Source organism: Mustela erminea, chromosome 6 (genome assembly GCF_009829155.1).
Source record: "Mustela erminea isolate mMusErm1 chromosome 6, mMusErm1.Pri, whole genome shotgun sequence".
Classification (NCBI taxonomy): Eukaryota; Metazoa; Chordata; class Mammalia; order Carnivora; family Mustelidae; genus Mustela; species Mustela erminea.
Window position 1 is genome coordinate 93,017,111 of NC_045619.1, and position 24,647 is coordinate 93,041,757.

General features: G+C 46.8%; 1 protein-coding gene across 9 annotated transcripts in view; it reads right to left on the reverse strand.

The window, feature by feature from the left end:
• BAZ2A (bromodomain adjacent to zinc finger domain 2A) overlaps nt 1-24,647 on the reverse strand; it is a 34,046-nt gene that overhangs the window by 6,462 nt on the left and 2,937 nt on the right. For 4 of the 9 annotated variants that reach the window (XM_032348668.1, XM_032348666.1, XM_032348661.1 and 1 more), the window contains exons 2-20: nt 22,544-22,628; nt 12,507-12,644; nt 10,366-10,959; nt 9,342-9,527; nt 8,506-8,724; nt 7,566-8,066; nt 7,367-7,427; nt 6,206-6,314; nt 5,930-6,031; nt 5,560-5,770; nt 3,970-4,067; nt 3,559-3,624; nt 3,142-3,375; nt 2,741-2,995; nt 2,140-2,354; nt 1,761-1,835; nt 1,383-1,563; nt 1,223-1,282; nt 891-1,035 (exon numbers count right to left, since the gene is read on the reverse strand). In XM_032348668.1, coding sequence (XP_032204559.1) covers nt 891-1,035; nt 1,223-1,282; nt 1,383-1,563; nt 1,761-1,835; nt 2,140-2,354; nt 2,741-2,995; nt 3,142-3,375; nt 3,559-3,624; nt 3,970-4,067; nt 5,560-5,770; nt 5,930-6,031; nt 6,206-6,314; nt 7,367-7,427; nt 7,566-8,066; nt 8,506-8,724; nt 9,342-9,527; nt 10,366-10,959; nt 12,507-12,642 — 3,448 coding nt within the window. In that variant the 5' untranslated portion in view covers nt 12,643-12,644; nt 22,544-22,628. Of the gene's footprint in view, nt 1-890; nt 1,036-1,222; nt 1,283-1,382; nt 1,564-1,760; nt 1,836-2,139; nt 2,355-2,740; nt 2,996-3,141; nt 3,376-3,558; nt 3,625-3,969; nt 4,068-5,559; nt 5,771-5,929; nt 6,032-6,205; nt 6,315-7,366; nt 7,428-7,565; nt 8,067-8,505; nt 8,725-9,341; nt 9,528-10,365; nt 10,960-12,506; nt 12,645-21,598; nt 21,747-21,921; nt 22,136-22,543; nt 22,629-24,647 lie in introns of those variants that run through there. The other 5 variants (XM_032348667.1, XM_032348664.1, XM_032348665.1 and 2 more) reach the window with 5 other exon arrangements.

Genomic DNA, 24,647 nt, shown 5'->3' on the forward strand with positions numbered 1-24,647 from the left:
GGGAAGGAAAGAGGATGTACAAATGTAGGATATACATTGTCTTTTACTCTTGGACTTAATCCCCCTTTTGAGATTCAGTGGAGAACAGAACTGTCCCACTGAACAAAGCATAGGGGAAAGACACTATTCTCCCAAGTAATCAAAAGCAGCAGCATAAACATATGCTAATGTTAAGTAAGAACCAGATAGGGGCGCCTGGGTGGCTCAGTGGGTTGAGCCTCTGCCTTCAGTTCAGGCCATGATCTCAGGGTCCTGGGATCGAGCCCCACATCAGGCTCTCTGCTCAGCAGGGAGCCTGCCTCCCCACCCCCCTCTGCCTGCCTCTCTGCCTTCTTGTGATCTCTCTCTCTGTCGTAAATAAATTTAAAAACAAAACAAAACAAACAAACAAACAAAAGAACCAGATAGATGGTGTGCCTGGGTGGCTCAGTCATTAAGCGTCTGTCTTCAGCTCAGGTCATGATCCCAGGGTCCTGGGATCCAGCCCTGCATCGGGGTCCCTGCTCAGTGGGAAGCCTGCTTCTCCCTCTTCCGCTACCCCTGCTTGTGTTCCTGCTCTCACTGTCTCTTTCTCTGTGTCAAATAAATAAATAAAATCTTTAGGAAAAAAAGAATCAGATAGATGTTAAATATTATCCTAAGAGTATTAACTCATCCTAATCCTCTTAACAGCCCAATGAGGCAGACCCACTATTATCATTGCCATTTTATAAATGAAGAGACTGAAGCATACTGTAGGTAGGTGGGAAGTCTCACCCTAGAGTTTGTTCTGTTAACCACAATGCTACACTGATTCTCATAAAATGAAAGAAACCCAAAAAGACGAGACAGAGAAAAAGGAACTGGTTAATTCTGATAGGACTCAATTCAGGCTTCCATGAAACACCTACCTAAGCTCTCCTCTGCTCCTTCCACAAAGATACCAGCCAAATAGGGCAACACCCAGTAGCGGCGTCTGTAGCGGTCCTGACCCAAGGAGACTGCCCGAAGCATCTGGGATGAGTGAAGTAGCTTTTTTCGAAAGAAGAGCTGACGCTGGGTAGGCAGTGGAAAGAGAAGTAAAAAACACATTTCCGAGGAGTGACTCCATCCAGTATATGGGGGTTGGGCAATGGCTCTCAGCTTCCCTATAAAATTGGTATTATCTGGGGCCCAACTCACAAGGTGATAAATCCTCTCCCAGCCCACATCTCTACCTCCTGGGAGGTTAGAAGAACAGTACCTTGCTCAGTTTTTCTATCTGGCGCTCTAGCTCTGGGATGCTTGATGCTATGGCATCAACCTGGAGAAGAAACAAATGAACAATGAAAGAGAATCATTCAATTCAAGAAAGAGAAATAACCTATTTCCAACTCCCACTGTCCTCAGTGTGGGGCTAGTACCTCTCCATCTCTTCGACCCCTACGGCCATGGACAGTTGCTACAGTCTCTTCCTCGTCATCTTCTTCCATACCACTGGTCTCCTCCATGATGCGAGAGCTACGCCTCCGCCCCAGGCCCTCCTCTGGCCCTTGCATCTCTACCTCAGGCCGCCCAGTTCGCTTGGCCAGAGCAGTTTTTAGTCTTAAAACAGATGAAGGGGAAAATTGGTGAGGAACAGGAGAGACTGCCACAAAAGGAACACCTGGAATCTAAACCATCCTGAGCCCTGGGGTAAGGTCCCAACTCAGTGGGGAGTCTACAGGCATGTGTTCCAGTCGCAAGCTCTGGCTATGTTTCACCCTTTCCTCTCTAGGCCCTACCCTCTGTCCCATTCCTACCTCCGGAGCCGGCCTTCAACAATCCACTTGTTTTTTCTGTAGCTGGACATACTCTCCAGAGTCTTGTCGATCTCACTGCAGAGGAACAGGTTATAAGATTTTGAGGTATAAGTGGTAGCACCAACAAAAAAGAAGGGAGGCTCAAGGGTAAAGGGGCTGCAGCTGAATGGTACTTTCATTCTAGGGCCCAGGCTGGATAAATGGCAGAGGAAGGCTTAGATTCTCCCCAGGAAAGTACTAAGATCCAGTTCCCAAGTCGCTCTAGCATCTCCAGAGCATGGCAGTGCACACACATCACTGCCAGGACTTCTGGATGGCTAAACCCTTCTCCCTCCCATTCTGCCCAAGGCATACAGTAACCATCACCCTAGACCCTCACTTGATGATGAGGGTCGAGCCATTGAGCTCATGCACAAGGAAGGCCAAGACAGCAGCTTTCTGTTGCGGGGGCTGGGCCTGAAAAGGCTGGGTACGCAGGCTATCACAGAGGGCAGGCTCCACTCCATATGCCATGAGGAAGCAGCGCAGGATCTCAGACACATTGTCTCTTGTCAGTGGGATCTCGGACACCTTCTCCCCCAAGATCTTTAAGGACTGTTGGAGGAGAGCAGAATGGAAGTTAGGAGAAAAAGTGGAACAACACAGGCTAGGTGAATCTGGAACAAGAAAATACACTAGGAGAAACTATGGGTGAAAAGAACCAAGTATGAAAAGTGCCAACACATTATGAGAAAAGACAAAGGGGTAAAATAAAGGAAAATGAACAAAATAAGCAGAGGGAAGTCAGGAAGAAAAACAAAAGGGAAAAAATATAAGGAAAACAGAAATAGGAAGAAACCAGATCTCCTTTCACTTGTCCTGATCAGTTCAGGGAAAGACTTTTATGTTTATGTGTTTAACTTAGAGAGGAAGCACACCTGAGACACAGCCCCAGAACCCAGAACCCAGGCACTCCCAACCCGCCTGGGGAAGGCCCTCACCTGACAGTAAGAGGGCAGGCCGGGATCATAGAGCGCAGCCTTCAGGAGCCGCACCAGCAGATCCTGCACCTCACCCAGGCTGTCGCCTTGACACAGAAGTCCCTCCTGCAGGACCCCCAGGCTGGGTACATCTTTGGCAGGGTCAAAGCCTAGCACCTTGCCGAAGCTGTGCAGGAATTCCACGATGGTCAAGCAGTCTGAGAAGGCCCCACTGGGCAGGATCAGACCAGGGATTCGGGAGAAGTCAGGTAGGGGCTGTAAGAATGAAAGTGGTAGGGCTGTCAGACACACCTGAAGGCAACCATCTGGGTATCTAGGAGGTTCTTCTTTTAGTGGCAGTATCTTCGTAACTGGCCCTCCAGGACCCAGGGACCCAGGACCTGTTACTCTCCCCTCACTACCTGGTGATCAGTCAGACACATATCCTCCGTGGGCTTCTTCATCTCCTCCAAGATCATCTGCTGTCTCTGCCGCTCCTCCAAGCGCCTCTGCATGGCCAGCGTTTTATCAGCTTTACAGGCTGACTTGCCTTTGGCCACTTCCTCCTTTTCCTTCATTTTTACTTTCTCCTTCTTCTCCCTTTTCACTTTTTCCTTCAGTTTTTCCTGCTTTGTCTTTACCTTCTCCTTCTCAGCCTACTCACCCAAAGGAGAGAGGGATGAAACATTCCATAAAGATTCCAGTCACCACCCTTTCCTGGTCCCCCTCCTCCCACCTGAGAGCCCAAAAGCGTGGCTATAAAACAAGACCAACTCACACATGTCTTGCAAAATCAGTTTGGTGACTTCAAAGTTATACTTGTGTGAACATGCACCTACCTTGGATTTCTTCTTAGCTTCCTTCTGCTTTAAGCTCTTGGTCTCTTGTTTCCGCTTGTTTCTGGCCTGTAAACCATAAGGGAAGTCATTTCTCCTCAAACTCTGAAAGCATCTCTGCTTGGGCTAGGATTAAAAAACAGACAAGGGTGCTGGGGAGGAGAGGTGAGAGATGGGATGAGGGGTTGGCAATGGATCAATTCTCTCACCCTGGAGATGCCCACATGATTCTTGAACAAGCCCAAATCTCTAAATCAAACCCATCCCCCCCAATTCCAGGTAATGAAGAAGGTACGCTGCCACATGGGGGGAGGTGGGGAGATGGGAAGGTGGTAAATGTGGGAGAAGGAAGAAATGACGAAGCCAACGGTAGGAAAAGTTAACCCGCTGTATAATCTCTCTGATGTCCCTCACCTGCCCTTGGATAGTAGACTGACATTCTCCTCGTACCTTCTGCTTCATCTTCTTCTTGATTTTACTCATCTTTGCTTTATCCTCCTCATTCAGTGTTTCTGTGAGGGCAGAAAGGAAAATGAAGAGTAAGGCAGACTGATCTCCGGCATTCAGAGCAGCACACGCCTGTCACAAAGCTGACTTCCCTAAGCAGCTCCCTGAAGAATCTAGTTTCGTTTTTTGGTATACATAAAATGTTGGGGAGAAAAACATCTGAAGAGACACCTGCTGTGGGGCAACACAAAGAACTCAAAAATCTCCTGCCCAGAAGTCCCAGCCCCTGGAACAGATTAGACTCCTTTAGAAGGGCTCTTAGAGGACACAATGGCAGAACAGCCTTGTAACCTGTCTCTTTCCCAGGCTACCCAGCAGAGGCAGCAACCCACAGACTGATTTCAGAGCAGAGAAAGAAAACAAAACCAAACTGCCAGGGAAAAAGGGTGGTCTCCAAAGTTGAAAGCACCAATTAAAAAGAATGTGCCAGAAAGAAAGAGCTCAAATAATGGACACCTCAGTAGAATCAGATCAACACTGACATTGTTTATGCTCAGCTCTTATGCCTTGCTCTACCAAAATATGTAAGTTCCTCTGCTTTTCGAAAACAATACAGTGTTTTAGAATTGATGTTTTTGATGGGATAGTACTTATTCTATTCTGGCATGGACACACCACCACCACCATGTCCATAGAGCAACCCTCTAAATTAGATAGATACGATCTACAGATAACCCAGCATAGGCTTCTAGTAAAGTATAAATGCCTTGCTCCAGGTCATACCATCAGAATGTGGCAGAGCTGGAACTCTGAATAGGAGTCAGAATAGGAGTCAGAAGATTCTGAACAGGAGTCCGAAGAGGCCAATTTTTTTCAAATTCTTTCACTATGTCAGGATAAATGTAGTATTTGCTGAAAAATTACACATTTACTACCTGTCTACGCATTAAAACAGCGTCAATTATCTTTGGATTCAGATGTGAATTCTGAACCTCCATGATGGTAGCAATGAGTATAGTAAAAGTGCACAACCCAAACCAACAAGCCAAGTTGCTGAAAGATGATAGGAAAGGACATGGAAGCCCTCTCTTCTCCTATCAACATCTGGGGACCTCCCAAGGCTCCACCAGTTAGAGCAATTTAAGGAAAAAGGTTGTTGAAGTACCACAAAAATGCTGGGAGGGTGGTACTGCTTTCTAAAGAGGGGAAAGTGATTCAGATTCGTTCTGTCCAGATAATTAATGTCAGTCATGTTCGTGGGAAACCAAGGCATTAGTAATTCCTCAACATTTCCAAAACTTCAGGGGCATCCAGGTGTCTCAGTGGGTTAAGCATCTGCCTTTAGCTCAGGTTATGAGCTCAGGGTCCTGGAATCAAGCAGTGATTTGGGCTCCCTGCTCAGTGGGGAGTGTGCTTCTCCCTTTCCCTCTCCCTCTGCTCATGCTCTCTCACTCTAATAAATAAATAAAATCTTTAAAAAAAATAGTAAAAAATAAAACCACATTTCCAATACTTCACAGAGCAAGCAGAATCCTAAAATAAGAGACATCGGTGTACCTTGGGCCTCCAGTTTCTTTAGGAGGCGGTTATCTGTCTTATTCAGCAGCTCAGCGATTTTGACCTTGGGTGGCCGACCTCGTCCCCGTTTCACCTTGGGGACTTCCTTAGTCTTGGCCTTCTCAGTGTTTCGAGGTCGGCCCCGTTTCCCGGTAATTGCCTGAATCCTGGATGGGATCTCCTCTGCTGAAAGCTGTACCCACTGCAAGCCCTAAGGTAATGAAGAAGACTATTAAAACGTGAGGGTGCAAGCCACCATAGCCTCTTAATCATGCAACGTCCCAGAACCTCCAAACCGCACAAGAAGCTACAGCCTCCCCCACCAACTCCTTCTCAGAAACAAAAGCGTATTTAACCCTGGGATGTGCACCTCTGGCGTGTCTCTCTCTTCAAAGAAATCTCCAACAGGCATACGGGGACTGAAACTGAAGTGCTCACGACGGACATTGTGTACCACATTGCGGCTCAGGTACTAAAAAGGAGGAGGCAAAGTGGCATTGATTGATGAAGTCACAGCCCTATCATGCCTTTGTCCAGCAAGAGCACAAACAGAACAGCCCAAAGAGCAGAAAATGGTAGCCTGTTGCCACTGGGCCCAAGAAAGGTGTCTGTGTTTCCATTAAGATGCCCACGAAAGCTACATTACCTTGATCACTTCTGGAAACTGTTTCATCCTCTTCCCACAGGGACCATAATACCATGTTTCCCCTTGCCATCGGTGGCTGCCCTTCTTGATGCGCACCTCTCTCCGCCACCTGCCAGAGAAGCACACGTGCCCTGCCGCCAGGTCACACCTCTACCCATGGTCAAGCCAACCCAGGAGCCAAGCCCACAGAGATGACCCTCCCAGAATCTATCGACTAGAACTGCATGTAGATGCAAACACAGCATGAGACACAAGCTTGGCTGGAAGGCAGGCAGGAGCTCCGCAAATCCCTCAGGGCCTGGGGAGGGGGAACAATACATAAAAATGCACAGGCCAGAAAGACCTTCACCCTGCATTTATAAAGTCAGTGTGATGAGCAGCCAGGAACCCCCTCCCTGATGCCATTCAAGGCAATAGCTGGGTTTCCAATGATGAGGACGAAGGCGATGAAGACTTGAGGAAATAAAAGCAGAAAAGACAGAGGGTGGGGACGCAAGCAGAAGAGTAAACTTGCTGCTGACTCCATAAAATGACTTTGTAGGCCAAGGTTTAGTAAGAACTCTGTGTTCTGAGAAAGATTATTCTAAGACTAAGCCTTATCTTTCTCTCAAAACGTTAAGCAGAACTCAAACTTGGTGACCACAAGTAGCCTAGAGGGGTGGGGGTGGGGACAATCAGGAAGGCAGTCACATTCTTAGGAGGCCCTTGGTGTCAACTGGCTTGCTCATTCTGGTCACATATTGTTCCTGTCCTTACCTCTCCAAATAGCATTAAAAAAAAAAAATCCCAATTCATCAGGACTGAGCCACCCCGCAACTCACTGCTATCCCTTCTCTAAGCATATAAAACAAGTCAGCTAATTTGGATATCTGAGCTCTACGGTGACCAGCTGGGTTTGGAAAAGATAACAGCTGCAGCCCCTGGAGCAAGAACCCGAGTGGCCACAAGATGAGGAAAGAATAGGTGAGGGGAGGCAGATCCTGGGAGAAGGAGGAAAGCCTAAGGACCTCAGGCGTTATCATTGCAGATAACTGTCCTTTAATCCATTCTTGCCTACCCCATTCCTCTCCATCTCTTGTGAGATGACCTCTCTTCCCTTCTTCCTAGAGTCATTCATTAAATTTGTCAAGGTCAATGCATATAGCAAACTAGAGCATTTACCCATGTTGGAGGGGAAGACGAACTTCTTCTGGGGTAGCAATACGTCTCCTCAGGACATCACCTTGGGAGGAAGAGAAGGGATACCCAACTTAAGAATTCAAGCAAAAGTGTAACAGGCCACCGTGAAGGGCTAAATGCCACACAGGACAGAAACTTTTCTTTAAACTGGCTAGGAATGGAACAGAATCTGGACACTCACCATTACCAGAAGCAGTGACTCCTTCTCCAGTGATCTCTTCCAGGTCAGTGGTGGTTTCAGGGAAGGTGCTGACATCCTTATCTGCTGAGGAGGCTGCTGGGAGGACAGATACTGGGGAAACTGCAGGGGACACTTTTGGGGAGGTCACTGGGGAGCCTGTCAAGGAGACTTCTGAGGAGACTGGTGGGAGAGCTGCTGAGGAAGTTGGAGAGACAGCTGGGAAGGCTGCTGGGGAGATGACTGGGGAAATTTCCGGGGAGACTGCTGGCGAAACCACTGGGGAGACTTCTGGAGAGATTTCCAGGGAGGCTGCTGGCGAAACTGCCAGGGAGATTGCTGGGGAGGCTGCTGGCGGAACTGCTGGTGAAGTTGCTGGATGGAGCTGAATTGTGGATGACTGGTCAGAGGCTGGCTGGGTCAGAGGTGGTGGGAAGTCTGAAGCCTGAGTCTCCATTTCTTCCTGTTCTGCATCACTACCATTATTCAGGTCAAAGCTATTATCTAGAATCCAAAGGGACAAGATAGGTAAGGAAAAATGGTGTCCTACAAAGCAAGAGAATCTACTCAGTCAACCTGGACTAAGCTAAACAGAGTTACTTAGAGGGCTTTTCCCTAGGGTGGAAAACATGAAGTAGCCTCTGGCTGTCCTCCCCAGCCATTCATGAAGGTTAAAGGGTAAAACTGCTAGTTCACTGTGTGAAGTACCTTTTACCTGGAGCCAGTAAGGCTTTTGACCTCCTTTTTCCTGCAAACTCCAAGTCCCACAAGTTCTGGGCACAGGATAGACAGAAGTCAGAGTGAGCAGCCTGTGCCTTTTTTAGTCCCACGAAAGCCCCCTCAGTTCCCAGTAAGACGCCCACCCCTAATACCCTAAGTATGGAACTGGTTCTCTCACCTTTTCTCAGGCCAAAGACTCTCTATCCTACCTCTCTTCACTCACCTTGCAGGACAGACTCTCCAAGGACAGGTGGAGAGGTTGGGCTGGCAAAGATAGAGGCTGAAGTTTGACTGTCATCTGCCAGGAGACTGAAGGCAGTGGCATTATTGAGGGAAGGGCAATCAAGGGCAGAAATCACAGGGCTGTCCTCAAGAGGCAGCTTGTCCTCCGCACCCATCAGCTCCGTGTCATCTATACCATAGAGTCCTCCACTCACTGGCTCTTCAAGAGGTGGAAAAATCAGAAAACAAGATTTAAGAAATACTGGTCTCACTATATCCCAACTCTAGTCAGTCCTTGTTGTGTGGAGGGGTTCTTTCTAATGTTAAATTAAGGAAATCTTATAGCTTTCTCCCTGAAACAGTGAAGTGACCAGGCTATAGGGATTATAAAACCTTAAAACAGAAATGAAGGGAAAAACATTGGCTCTATAACAACCCACAGACCAACACAAAATTCTAGCATCCATCATAAAACAGGCCTTTCTTATTATTTCAGTGGGGTAAAAGGTAATTGTTCACTGGCACAGTTAGTGAGATAGTTAGAACCCAAACAGCCCAACTATGTGGTAATAAGTCCTTATCCAGTGAATTATTACAGCCCAGGGCTCCAGGCCAAAAGGAACATTGGGAGAAAACCTGGGAAATGAACCAACTGAGCTCAGAGTGCAGTTGGCCTAGTCAGCCAGTGGGATGAAACTGTAGTTGGCCACAGGATTATCTGGAGGCCCCAATGCCCTGGATTCCTCAATACTTCCCTGGTTTACTATCCCTTCTAGGTGATAGAAGTTGGCTACCTTTTGCATGGACAAATTGAAGGGAGCCAGCTTCTAAGCCTACCTGGTGCCAGGGGGTTGAAGGGCTCCAGAGAGACTTCACTGAGGATTGGAGTGTCTTCCAGTTGATCAGGAAGATGTGAAGGATCATCTAAGCAGCTCACTGTGGGGTCAGGGACCAAGACTGAGACCTCTTGGTGTAATGATTCCACAGAAGGGACAGAGCCATTGTAGCCACATATCTTCAGTTCTAGGAAATCCCAGAAAAGAGCAAAAGTCATAATCAGTGCCTTCAACCGGTTCATTCAGCTACAGCAGGCAGTCAGTCTTTGCTAGTGGGATGTTCATTCTTCAGTGAGTCTAAGTACCAGTACTATGTTGGGTTCCAATCATACCAAAATACTCTAGTGAGCAATACAATAAAATCCTGTAGCAGGTAAAGAGAGGAGAAAGGAGAGCAGGGTCTGAGACAAGAACCGCATCATGTTCTTAGGTACTTCCCCTATCCAGGAGGAACAGGTGGTAAACAGAGAAATTATCCTATAGTTTTATAACCATTTATCTATTTTGAGGGAAAAGAGGAGAGGGACTGTCACACGTACCAATGCTAACAACAACCACCACCACAACAGGAAACCGATAGACAAGCAATGGTATGTTCTGCCTGCTCCCTTCCCTTCTTCAGATGCCAATCACTACTAGGGCTCAGCCCGCTTTAGCAGCCCAGTCTGGCCTTGCCATGGTTAAGTCAAATTAGCTTCAATACCCTCTGCCCCAACCCCTTCCTCTATTTTTGAAGAAGCCCCTCTCGATGCAGGGTGTCTGTTGGGGCTGTTTCAGGCTCGCCCACCTGCCCTCTCCAGGCCAGCAGCTCTGCATGAGCTTGAAATAATTTGCACTCCCACTTGCGAGCTGGTGCTGCTGCCACAGAAACACCAGCCACTTGGCTCTGCTAATCACCAACATGCAAATCAGCCTCCACTGCAGAGAGCTGAAAGACAAGTTTTCCTCACCTCAAAAAGCCACTGGCCCCCACAGCCCCATTTTTCCTCTCCCAGCCCGGCTCACAGAACCATAGTTATACCTACCTGGCTGCTCTTCTTCCAGCTCCAGGCTGCCTACCAAGCCAGCGCCATTCTCTGCCACAACTGATGTCAGCTCCTTTTCTGCCGCCTCATCAGGATGGATACCACTGCCTACCTCCTGGGAGGGTGCAAAGGTCTGGATGCTGGATCCCAACATAGGAGAAGTCTGTGGGGAGGTGAAAAAACTAGGGGGTCCATTGGGCATCACCTCAAAATTCTGGTCAGGAAAGGAATCATACAGTTCCTGTGAGTCGAAGTTAAGCCCCATGGGACTCTGGGTACCGTTGGCCCAGAACTCTTGGCTCCCAGCCCGAAGGTTAGTGTTGTGACTTGGGGATGAAGGTTGCCGGCTGCCCCCAAGGATGCCGTTGAGTGGATATTGTCCCCCCGAGAACTGTGAGAGAAGGGGTGGGTCCTTGAGGTTGTTGCCAGGATTGGCAGATGGGTACTGTGAGTAGTTCCAGAGACAGTCGTAGGCCACGCTGGGGTGATGAAGGTGTGAGGTGCTGGAGGAGTGGGGAGCAGAATTCAAAATCCCTGAAGTAGTAGTGTGAGATACAGTAGATAAGCCATTAACATTCACATCCCCATTCAAACCTGGCAGAGAAAGAGGGAAAAGGGTCAGTTACAGATATGTACGCAAGAAACTCTACCATTTCTACCAAAAGAACAACACTGACTAGAAAAAGGGAAGGTGAAGGGGAGGGGGATTCCCTCTCTGCTCTATTTATAACTTTTCAGTCTCCAGAGAACACCAAACCCAGATGCTCCTGGATGTAAGCTTAGCAACTGCTTCTGAGGCTGCTGAGTAGGGGGCTGGGGAGCTCTCCTGGCCTACCACAGGAGCGACCAGCAGAGTGCTGGCTGCTGCTGATGCTCAGGGCTTTTAATTTTTTTAAATGAAGCTGCTTGCAGACTCCCTATAGTGACTTGCACTCTTCTCCACCCTCATTCCTTAGAGGAATTCATCCTTTGGAGTGGCATGACTGAATTCTCCAGGACCCCCCTTACCCCAGAGCCCGTTTGGCCCCGCAGTGGCACCAGAAGGGACAGCCTCCACCTCACTGGCACATGCAGATCCAGCACTTTGTGCTGGGCTAAGAATAGAATCTGCAGTCACCACAGCGGCAAGATCCCAACTCAGAAGGCTGGGCTTGGCCCCTCTGCATAGAAACTGGAGGGTAATATTGCAGGGGGAAAATGACTGCATGGTCAGTACTACAGACTTCAGTTCTCAACACCAATGGTAACCTCTGGACTGGAGAACAATTCAAATAAAAGGAACTAAGATACAAAAGAAACTGATGGGGAGGGGGTCCTCAATGAAATAAAGGTGCTTCTATCTATCTGCAACCCCCTTAGGGAGAACAGAAGGGAGAGGTGGTTAAGGATAAGGCTATGGCAGTGGGAAGTGGGAAACATTTGGGCTTCTCTCTGCTTCCAAACAAAGTACCTGAAATCCGGGCAAGATTAGAGAAGAACTTGGCAGAACTATGTACAGAGCAACTGATAAGCCAAATCCAGGAAAAGACCTGATCCTGGCAGCAACACTTCCGTCTGGAATTATAGATGTTTCTCTCTAGGGAACTAGGTAAGCATTAAAACTCTTTCCCTATCTTCTGCTCTTCTACTCTCAAGGACAGGGGTGGCACAGACTTCAAGTATCTACCCTCTTCTCTATTACACAAACTAAAAGGCAAACACATCCCAACCTTCACCCAATCCCTCCACCCCCAATCCTAGATCTCTAACCTTTAAAAACAGCTTCTCAGAGGGCTGGACCTTTATCTCTCTGACAGGTCCAGAAGTCATTATTGGAAGCAGTAGCTATCTCACCATTCTCTGGCAGGAGCCAGGGAACAGGGGTGACAGAAGAGCAGGCCAAGATGAAAAAGCCAGTATGTTTTCCTAACCCCTTCCAACCTAAGTCAAGACTAAGAGTGCTTTTTCCATAAACCCCTAGAACCTGTTCTTAGAAACCTGCTTTCTCTCCAGCAGCTGAAGTTCTGAGGATTTACTTCCTCCCTCCCCACCTAGCAAGAAAAAGGTAGCTAGACCAGAGAGGAGCCAAATCTTGTCCCATCAACCTGCTCTAAAGGAATGATGCCCACTCCCTCCCCAGGCCATGTGGCCCTCACACTCACTTTTCCCTTGCTGGGGGAAGTTCATGGGAGACCCGTTAGTGTAGAGGCCCTCCCCTGAGGAGGGAGAGGGTTTCAGTCCTGAGGCAGCAGGTGCAGGGGGAAGGCCAGTAAAGTTAAAATGGTCGTTTGCCTCCATTTCTGTAGGAGGGGAGAGAGAGGGGAAAAAAAATACTGGCGGTTAAACAAGGTTATATCACCTGGAATCTTCTACAGGGAATGCCCCCTCCCCTCCATCTACTTACCCTTCTCCTACCTATGTACTGGGGGGAGGAGGAGGGATGTTTCGGGAAGTACAGGTTGAAAAAAAGAGAAGAGGAGGAGGAAATACATCTCTAACCTGGGCAATGACCCTACAGCATGGAATAATCTTCCCCCTGTGTAAACCCCACACTCTTAATTTCCAGTCCAGGTTATCCCTCTATGTTAGATATGATATTATTAACCCTCTATTATAACATTTAAACTTTCCATCCTTTTGTCTTCCCTCCCCTCAAGGTAAGGCCAGAGTCCCACTCCCAGGGGCCACAGAAGGTTCTCGATGTCATCTTTTTGATAGGAAGCCATGGAGATCAGGGTGTTGGCAGAAAAAGCATATCTGATACATATGCTGCTTTGTTTTATTATTATACTTGAGTTAAATAATTTCCATGTTATCCTATCCATAGCCCTAGGCATCTGAAGAAGGTATCTTAGCAAAGAGATCTGAAAAGAACACATTTAGGAAAGGTGACCATAATGGCAAAACTCAAGTCATCTGGCAACACTTCTATTCTTTTTCATGATTTTCTAAGAACACAACTCAGAAACATGTTAGAGCTGGAAAACTGACTACAGAGTTTCCCAAGGAACATTACTGTTATACCTATTATGGTTACTTCCTAGTGTTTTGGTTTTATAGCTTAAAAGTAAAGTGTCACAGAGAAAATAGCTGGACATCTTACATTTGTAAAGGGCAGTGGCTCCTTGGAAGGGTAGTACAGTTAAAAAGCTTTTCGCCCTGTCCTGAATATGAGGTGATATAGTACTAGAAATGAGAAGAAATGAAGTCCTGGATCAGAATGTAGTTGATAAAGATAAAAGGGAAGAAACACAGGAAGCAGAAGCCAGAATTATTGGTGAAATCTGACGTATCAATCAGAAACTTATGATGTACTGGGACACCTGGGTGGCTCAGCCCATAAAGCGTCTGCCTTGGGCTCAGGTCATGATCTCGGGGTCCTGGGATCAAGCCCTACATTGGGCTCTCTGTTCAGTGGGGAGCCTGCTTCTTCTCCCTCTGCCTTCCCCCGACATCCCACATGTGCTCTCTCTCTTGCTCACTCTCTCAAATAAATAAAATCTTTTAAAAATAAATAAGTAAATAAATAGATTATGAACACATATGACCACTGCCCAAGGTTTGTTAAAACTCATGTTCCTGGGGCACTTGGGTGGCTCAGTGGGTTAAAGCCTCTGCCTTCAGCTCAGGTCATGATCTCAGCGTCCTGGAATCAAGCCCTACATCTGGCTCTCTGCTCTCTGTCAAATAAATAAATAAAATCTTAAAAAAAAAAAAAAAAAAAAAGACTCATGTTCCTAAATATACTAGGTAATGCAAATCAAACACCATTAGGTGTCCTGAACATAAAATATAAACCCTGTATTTATGATATGATGGCTGTTAAGATTTTCTAGGCTAAATACCCTATCTCTACCTTTACCAATTTTAACTAATATTAAAAAAAATAATAATAAAAAACAATTCATATTTTGTTGACATAGGGGAATAAGTATTTAGGATCGACTGATTTCCCATCTTCACTCTAAAATATGCAACAGAGCTAAACCTGCTGTGCATCAAAGAAACTGGCTTCTACAAAGACCTCAGGATCCCCAAGGATTTTCCTACAAGGGCCACTCCTCAGTAATAAGGGGTCCGAAAAATAAGCATCATGGTATGATAAGCTTCTGAAATTAAAGACACCCAAGAGGAAAGTTCATTCCCTAATCCCTTAGGTTAGGTTCCTTCCAAAGCTTACACCACAAAGTAAAGAGGACATGCAGTAATTCATTTCGGAAGTCCTAGAAATGCTATTCCTGGAGAGCCCATTCCATCTGATCCCCACCACTTCCTCCCCCAGTTTTATGCACGGCCACACCTCCAATGTGTGTGACATATACACCTTCTGTCCTATGTGCACCAAACTATATCTTTTTTTTTTTTTTTAGATTTTATTTATCTGACAGAGATCACAAGTAGGCAGAGAGGCAGGCAGAGAGAGAGAGAGGAGGAAGCAGGCTCCCATTGGGCAGAGAGCCCGATGCAGGGCTCGATCCCAGGACCCTGAGATCATGACTCAAGGTGAAGGCAGAGGCTTTAACCCACTGAGCCACACAGGCGCCCCCAAACTATATCTTCCCACTCAATTATAGGCCACAGTTCATTCTTCCATTTTCTATTTGAGCCTGTAAGGAAACTAGTGATGATCTCCTCTCTGCTACTCCGGGAAAGCACAGCATTTCTGGTCTCATAAATTACATACTAATAAGAATAAATGGATGGCTCCCAGAAATCAGATAAGTAAAAGAAATGGGAAGTTATCTAGTGCCTGAGGTCTGTTTCCCCACTAGCCTCTACTGAAGGGTCATCAGAACCACAATCACTTCATTTACAAAAAGCTTCCAAGAAATATAAAATACTCTTTGTGCTGTACCGTGAAAACAGCACAACATAGTGGGCTCTACGTTCAAATCTCAGGTCTACTACCATTAGCTGTGTGACCCTGGACAAGTTACTTAACATTGCTGAGCCTCAGTTTCATCATTAGAAAAAATTTTCGTTAAAATTTTTACCTTTTAGATAAAAAGATAACCAGACCCAAAAGATAAAAATGTAATTTAAAACCATTACTGGGGGCACCTGGGTGGCTCAGTCGGTTAAGCATCTGACTCTCAATTTTGGCTCAGGTCATGATGTGAGCATCATGGGATTGAGCCCCAAGCGGCACTCAGAGCAGAGTCGGCTTGAGATTTTCTCTCTCCCTCTGCCTCCCCACCCCCTGCTGTCTCGGTCTCAAATAAATAAATAAAATCTTAAAAAACAACACCAGGGGCGCCTGGGTGGCTCAGTGGGTTAAAGCCCCTGTCTTCCGCTCAGGTCATGATCCCAGGGTCCTGGGGTCAAGCCCCGCATAGGGCTCTCTGCTCAGCAGGGAACCTGCTTTCCCCTCTCTCTGCCTGCCTCTCTGCCTACTTGTGATCTCTGTCTGTCAAATAAATAAATAAACAAATAAGTCTTTTTAAGAACAAAACAACACCACCACCAAAAACACACAAAACCCAAAACCATTAGCAGTACTACAAAACTAGGAGTAATGGTCCCAACAGCCACACTTCCTTACACTTGACTCTTAATTTCAGATGTCACTTAACTATGGGATCACACTTACAGCAATGTAAAAATGTGGACACCTCTTCTAAGCAATAAACGCAGGGTTATTTCATTTTCACCTTCCTACCCAAGATGCTTTTCACAATAATGCCTGAAGGTAAATTATGACCTCCCATCTATGCCCTCCCTCCTACTAAGGAGAACAGGTAAAGCAAAGGAGACTATCTTCCTTTGAACTAATAGGATTTTGGCCAAAAGAAAAAAGAAATCAGTCAGCGCCCAACCCCCAGAATAGCAGACAGCTCTCATAACCAGGAAGTACAATCAGGCCAGTACCCAGCCCAGTCCCGGTTGTGTGTAAATGGATCTCCGAAGAGACTATGTTTCATTTGTAAGAATTAAGGGACATTGCTCCTTGAGCTTGAAGCAATTAAGCCCTTGCCACATGGCCAAATAAGGCTGTTTTTCTTAGTCCCAATTGAAGAGCTACTTACTCTGTGGCCCTGTGACGTGGTTTTAACACAAAAAGGCTGACAATGCACAAAGTGTTTGAAATAAATATTACAAATTTCAACACCACTGCAGGTGCCCTGGCCAATCCTACCACTCAGATTTCTGAGGCTACCCAAGAAAGACAAGACACATTAACCATCCAGCTAGAAACTTTGGCAGTATCTGCAGCTCTTTGGTTCATTCTTCCCATATAGCATATGACAAAGTTCCAAAAACAGAGAGGTTCCTAAACTTGGGAGGGGGGAGGAAAGAGGTGGGGAGAGCTTTCAAATGTTTATCTTTATTAAACAGGAAATGCAAATTTTACTGTATAGTAAATATATCATACCACTGTGTTTTAGCTCCATAACACTGAATGTTATAAAGGGATCTTTCTCAACTCTACTCATCTCTGGATTCATGAACCATACTCTAATACAGTGGTTCCTAACCAAGAGTGATTTTGCCTCTGGGAACATTTAGTAATGTTGAAAAGTATACACTATTGGCTTCTAGTAAGAAGCCAGAGATGCTTCTAATGATCCTGCAATACACAAGATAGCCCATCACAAGAAAGAATCATCTGGCTCAAGATATCATTAGTGCTAAGGGTGAAAAATCTTGCTATAATACAAAAGCTGCCCCATTCCCCAATTCCTACCTTCACACCCTGAGGGAGATAAAAAGATGTTCTGAATTTTGTATCTAAAAATCCCTTCCTGGCTAAGCAGTCTTCCTCCACCAATTCAGAGTTCAAAATGCCAACCCATCTCTTCTTCAGTCCATTCTGACAGCCCTGGTAACAATCTGCCCTTGGAAGAACTCTGACTCAAGACTACAGCATGTATGGACTGAGGCTCATTCTCTCAAAATGTGCTTTCTTTTTAACCCCCTTTCACAGTCAGGGAAATGAGGCAGGAGAATGAAAAAAAAAAAAAGACTACATATATTAAGGGGGGCAACTCAAAGGCAACTGCCATGTTTAGGCTGCTCAGAACACAAAGATGATTGTTCTCCATCTTTATTTCTTCCAAACCATGCAGGTTCTACAGCACCAGTTGGATATTAAGTTTTACCACTGTATGTCCAGCACCTAATTTAGTGCAAAATACATAAAAGAACCAAAGGAAATACTTGTTGAACCCACAGATTGGACAAATGAATGAAGAAATCTATCTTTTCTGCCACTGCCAGCTTACTCATCTAATAAAGGTTGTGGTTTTTGCTCAGAGAACCCAAAAACTCAGTCTCATTCTTCACAGAGGTAACAATTTCTAGAGGGAAGAGAGGCCCCAAATCTTGTCCCCTACAGAAAACAAGGCCTAGAAATTGGGAAGTACTGAGAATGTAAAGGGCAGTAAATTTGAGCGCTAAATAGTAAAATGTTTTGCTTGATTTAACTAAACACTCAGGGTGCCTGGGTGCTGGGTGGCTCAGTTGGTTAAGCAACTGCCTTCAGCTGGGGTCATCATCCCAGAGTCCCATCAAGTACCCCATCAGGCTCCCAGCTCCACGGGGAGTCAGTTTCTCCCTCTGACCTTCTCCTCTCATGCTCGCTCTCATAGTCTCTCTCTCAAATAAATAAATAAAATCTTAAAAAAAAAAAAAAACACTCAAAGGTACATAGTAGGTTTTAAAATATTTGTTGGCTATTTTATCCAACATATATCCAAAAGGATATATATGATATATATGATTTTATCCAACATGTACCCAAAAGGATATATGATGATCTAGATTAGGTTTTCTGCCACAGTTCTCGCTAGGCACTTCACTGTCAGAAGAATGGAAATGCCTCTGAAATAATAGGACAGTAAAAGCTACATTCCAGAGGTTGTAACAAGGTTATTCGTTTCTCAGAATTTCAGTTCTAACAGTTAAGGACTCAACCCTTTCCTTGAAGAAGATAACCCACCCCACCCCACCCCCACAAAAACAAAAACAAAAAAACAAAAAAAAAAACCTAAGCTGAGCAGGCAGGTTAAGAATCCCCTTTAGTGAGATAGGTCATGGAAAGTCCAACCCAAGGACACCAAAGGCAGTGAGACCACCTTTCATGTCAGAGCGCCTGAGTGGCTCATTCGTTTGATCGGCTGCCTTTGGCTCTGGTCATTATCTCAGGGTCCCGGGATCAAGCCCCAAGCCCCACATTGGACTCTGCTGGGTGGGGAGGCTGCTTCCCCCCCCCCCACCCACCTACTTGTGATCTCTGTCTGTGTCAAATAAATAAATAAAATCTCTTACAAAAAAAAAAAGAAAAAAAAAGAACCCTCATGTCTTAGTTTTTTGATGAATTTTTGATAAAGTTAGATCATCCTTTGTTTGTAAAATGCCCTCTTAATTATTCTCTGTAACTAGAAGGATAAAACATTAAGTAACATATTAACACAATGCTACTTTTACTGCCAGTGACCCAATCTAAGAACAATCTCCAGAGCTCTTCAAAGATAGGTTTTCTATTTTGCAGAATTTCATAAATTTCAAAAGGATACAGACCAACAACCTGGTTTAAAAAAAAAAAAAAAAAGTCCTTCTGTAGGCACCTGGCTAGCTCAGTAGAGCATGCGACTCTCAATCTCTAAGTCCTAAATTCAAACCCCACGGTGGGTAAAGAAATTATTTTAGAGTCCTCTGACCCATATGCAACAATGCTGATAAAGTATTAATCTTGGGTATGGGGTATATGAAGACATCCCTATCTCAAGAAACAAATTAGGAAGATTATATGCCCCAGGAATACTTTCTGAGTTTTATACTTCACTTTATACCCTAAGACATAAAAACTCTGGCAATACTGCCTTACTGTACACACAAGAAACAACATCATACATCATACCAATTATAGGATAACTTCTACACAGTTTAACAGTAAAAGAATATAGCAAACCTCTTCAGAGGTAATCAAAAAGGTCAATGGTAGCAAGACACAGTCACCCTGACAAGCCTTGCTTCTCTCTTGGCAACACCTGATTCCCACCTGATTCCAGAACCACAAGACTGCAAGACGAGCCTCTCAGGGCATTCTAGATTTCTGGCTGCCTCCGAGGTCAACCTGCATAGTTGACTCCACACCTCAAAATTTTTTCCTTTACAAAGGAAACAAAAACAAACAATATTCAGAAATCCACTGCTTTGAAAGAAAAATGCATCTAGTTTACAAAAAGGACACAGAAAAATTAGCTTCATTCAGCTTTCTGATTAATCATGTATCAAATAAGTCAAAATCTACTTTAACAAAATCAATTTCTAATTCCTTGGGAGTGGTCCTTTTCCTTCCTTCACTTTCTTAAGTGTTGAGGAACAGGGAAAACCAATCTACTATTCTGTCAGGTCCCAAAAATCAGCGTCAAATCAACCCTATCAGAAAGCAATTCAAAAGAACCAACCAGTCAAGAAGAGACAAGAAAAAGGACAATGACACTAGACTTGTTTTTATTATTTCCATAATATCAACCCCAACAGCTCCACTGAAAAGAGCAATAATGCTATCTTAACTGTGATGATGCTGCTGTCACATAATCATACATCCATCTATTCCTACCTGGATCTCTCATCTAGGAACCTATAATTCAGGTGGGACCAGAAAATACTGAAAAGATTATCTAAATGCCAGCCTTAAGCAGTTTTTAGGATAGTCCAAATGATCTCAATAGGTCATTTCTCAAAATATAAAATCCTGTTGCCAACTCCTCTAACCAAACCCAGTGTCTAACAAAGTGCCTGAGGACACAGTACAAACAGTCCATCACTATATGCTATAGTATAAATCTTCTGCAGTTATCAGGCCAGAGAAAAGAGAAAATCTGGACACATGACTCTGTGCAGCACAGAGGGAAAAAAAGCTCACCACTCTCCAAGAAAGGTAACAAGAGACAAAATGTCTTTTATGGATTGAAGATGAAGTCACATGACAGCTAACTCTCCTTATTAGCTGGTTCTACAGAAGGTAAACCCTTCAGCACCCTACATCAACTAACAGCCTTCCCACAGGGACTATCCTTAGGCTAGAATCACCAGTAAGGAATACGCCCATCACCTTCACTTAGTTCCTACCCCAACACATAAATTCCATTCCCTCTTCTTTCACTTCTCAGAATGTACCCTTCTTCACCGCAAAAGCTCAACTGACAAGGTGCTCTGCAATACAAAAAGTTATATTTAAGAATATATTAAACAGGACCCTAAAAAGTCACTCTAGTGCCACAAAAGATCCCAAGTCTTCCTGGAAGCTCTCTATGCTCAGAGAATTTGCATCACTAGCACTGAAAAGTGCAGCGGTGCTGGTGGATGACTGAGTTTGCTTCTCTATGACCTCTAGCTCAAGGAAAAAAAAAATCCAGACAGGGAGGCAGAGATGCTCTGGAGTGGGAGGGGAGCGGGGAGGTAGACCGGAATTCAGTGAGTCAACTGCAGTGACTACACTTCCAGTTGACAAATGAAGTTTACCCCCCCCCCAAAAAAAAAGTCCTACAAAAAGACTCCCAAGACCACATGGTTGGCAGGATCCAAGCTCGCCCAGAAGGCCTCAGAAAATGAAACTAAATCTGATTAAAATGGACATTTCAAAACAACAAGAGACGCAGCAGCAAACGCACAGCTGCCATTTCCCGGCCACTTCCTGCAGGAGGCTTGGGGGAGGGGCTGTTTGTGTACAGATGGAGGTGGAAGCTACCCCCCCATCACCCCCCGAAGGATGCAAATCTCGCACTCCAATAAATCCTACAAAGGACGTCTGTTATTGGCATTGCCTTTCCTCTGAAAATTGGGTACATCAGCAAAGAAAGGGATGATACCGGATCATCTTTTCTGCCACGGAAATGGGGATCCCCTTAGTGAGGGATCCCCTGCCAAGGAGATCCCTCTTTATTCTTCCCTTCCTAAAAGCCCAGCTCAGGCACCTCAGTATCAACCCCCCTCCCTGGAGTGGGAGACTCCTGGGACTCTGAGCGCCCCAAGCTAAGCACAGCACCGCTCCAGCAAGGCCCTCTCCAGCTTGCCACGCTCAAGAGAACGTGCACCCCTCACCGAGGGAGAGACCCTGAGACCCCTGGAAACCCTTTCTAACCTCCACTAGCCGCTGCCAAAACGCCCCAATCCCTACAAACGGAGTGTCTAACCCGCCCAGGGAACCCCCTCACCCACCCGTCGCACTCGGGCAGTCCCCACCCCCACCCGAGGAGGTGGAGCCCCTCCCGGGGATTCCATCCGAGTCCCCCACAGGAGTCATCACCAAGCAGGCGGCTTCTCCGCCTCCTCCTCGTCGTCGTCGCCGCCGCCGCCGCCGCCGTCGTCGTCGCCGGGAGCCTCCACAGCTCCTCCCGCCCCCGCCGCCCCAGCCCGGGTCTTCAGCAGACCCGCCAGCCCCCTTCTCCTCCAGTCCCTTGGGCAGGGAGACCCCCGCCCCAGGCTGGGTCCTAACAGGAAATAAGCTCGAGTCAGCTTCTCGCCCACAGCAAGGCTCCTGGCAGCACCGGAGCCTCTGTTCCCTGAGGGAAGCCTCAGATGAAAGCGGGGCTCCCTCCCCTCAGGCCCCCAGCCACAGACCCAACAGACCTGAGGCGGCGGCGTCCAGCCCGGCTCGGGGCTTGTCTCTCCCCGGGGGACGGGCGGTTCACATGGCCGCGCTCCGGGCGCCAGGAGGGGAGGGGACCGCGGGGGAGGGGGTCTGGGGTCCGGGAGGGGGGAGGGGGACGCGGCTCAACCGCGGGGCCCGAGCGGAGCCAACATGGCCGGCGGGGGAGGAGTGCGCCGAAGCCGGAGGGGGCGGGGAAGCTGCGGCCGAGAGAGAGCCGCCCTCCTCGGCCTCCACCACCGGGTCCTAGTGCCCGTCACCTTCGCTCCCCGACCCGGATCTGGGTCCTAGCGCCGCCAGACTACCCGACAGCTCCCTCTGCCTAGAGTCTCCTTGTGGGCGGTAGTCCTGTTTCACACAGAGCTAACTGAAAGGCGTGCCATGATCCCAAAGGTTAACCTTAAAGACTAGACCAAAATTTTAGGACCAAGGCATGTGCCATTCCCCTGGAGGGAGGTGGAGGTGAATTTTCAAGGGCAGTTATTTCCCAGGCTGGGTAGTTGAAAAGTGGAAGTGTCAAAGCGGAAAGGTTAGTCAGGAAAGTCCAGTCCTAATAAAGCGGTGGGGAAAGGCAAAAACCTGCAGCATCTGCTGCCTACTCACCTCTGTCCCGTGGAGGCAGCCTCGTTCTGCCTGGATCACCACTTTCCCAGCGACATCTGCAGGGTTCTGGGGGTCGGGAAGATTCCTGTGCGTAGAAAAAGGAAACTCGGCTCTGGAACCAGTCAAGGAAGACCTGAACCTAGCCTAAACCTGATCAGAGTGGCAGGAGGTGAGCCAGAAAACTGACACTGCAAATAAGATGCCCCAAATGTCCACCTATTCTATAACCCCAGTACTTTTTTTGATAGGGCCATATGACTGTGTGAAACCTGAGAACAGGAAAGAACTAGCAGGGAACTAGAGTTTGGCTCTCATCTAAAATGTCAACTGCGGGGTCCCAGGATGGAAAACAGTGTCATATGTTAGAATTTAGAGAATTTCTAGCTCAACCTGCTCTTATATGGCAGATGAATTAAGGCCCAGAGAAGTTAACAAACTCATTCATGGTCAAACAGTGGATAAAATTTGACCAGAAACCAGGTTTGTAACTCAACAGACTTTGCAGGCTTCAAGATAATTCCTATTCAATGCAATGCAGTTCTACAAACAATTGCAAAACTCAGGCTGAATATTCTGGAAGAGGAACAGAGTGTGGATAATGAAACTGGCAGGTTGAAGGGTCAACAAATACCTTTCCCTCAGGGTCTGGAGAGGAAGAAAATCTGAAAACTGGATGGGGACAGGGCAAGGCAAGGCCAAATATATCAGTCTGGATTGGATTTCCTGACTCCACAGATGAGTGGGCTCTTCCTCAATTTGGGGAACAAACTCTACTCCCCACTACAAATGGCTCAGAGAAGCTAATAACGAAGTGAGCTTTAGCAAAGCTTTAGTGTGTGGAGGCTAGAAGAAAGAGGCTAAGAGGGTTAGAAGGGTTTCTCTCCTGTTCCGGAGAAAAGTAGATTACCAGGGGGAAGGAGTAGACAGGTAGAAATCAAAACCGTTCAGTCCTCCCTGACTAAGTAATAGATTTATAGGTCACGACTGGAAGTAAAGAAATAAAGAAAAAGAAAGTAAGAAAGACAAACTAACAGCATGATGACCTTAAGTTCCTGAGTTAAGTGGGGGCCACAACTCAGGGGATAGGGATCCTTCCTTCTGGAGAAAGGGATCCAGCAAATATCAGCTAAGGAATTCCCCACCTTCTCCAAAATAAAAAATAATAAATAATAAAACTAGATGACGAGAACTCAGGGATTCGAAGTGGCTTCCTAAAGAGCCGGGGAAGAGAGCTAGTTATCTTTTTTTTCCTCTTCCCTTTTCCAGGGCAGATGAGGGAGAATCTTCCTACCTCCCGCCCCCAATCGCAGAGCTGGCCAGTCAGAGACAGGAGGGAGGGGAGGAGCCTGCGCCAGTCAGACGGGTGTAGCCACGCCCTTTCCCCCCCACCACACACCCACACACACCCACCCGCTGGCTCCACTACGCTCCGGAAGAGCCGGTTACTCCTGTGCCCCACTGGCTGCCCCCACCCCTTCCGAGCCCCAGGCCAAGTCTCCAGGGCAACCTCTAGGACTATCCCAGCCGGGAGCGGTAGGGAAGAGGGATGTTGGATAGGAGGGCCACCTGCGATTAGAAATGAAGTGGGGCAGGATCCATTCTTCCCATCCCGTGCAGAAAGACTTCAGTTACCTTTCCCTGAAGAAGACCCCCTCCTCATCCCATCTAATCAGAGATCTTCCTTGTTCTTTCAGCAAGGATGAGGGTGGGGTGTCAATATGCCCAACAGCTGGGTATTTACTTCTACTCAGAAGCCACTCCAGGCAGCAACTGTGTTGCTCTCCCCACCCAACCCCTGTCCAGACGACAGAGGGCAGGCTGACCCCGTATGTCCCCAAACATTCCTCAGCGCCATCAGATGGGGCCAATCACCCACCCCATTGCCCTTTAGGAAGCTACTAGAGAGGGGAAGAAGGGGCAAATGGTCATCTTTTCAGCAACTTGTGAGGATATCTAGGGAATACTCAGAACCTCTCTCAAGCCAGGCCGGTGGGCGGGTAATGAAGAAAATGAGAAGGGAGAAATTAGCACCTGCTCCCCCTTTCTCACCCTTCCTGTGTTTCTGCTGCACCACCCTGACTCTGGGGTCAGCTGCCATAGTGCC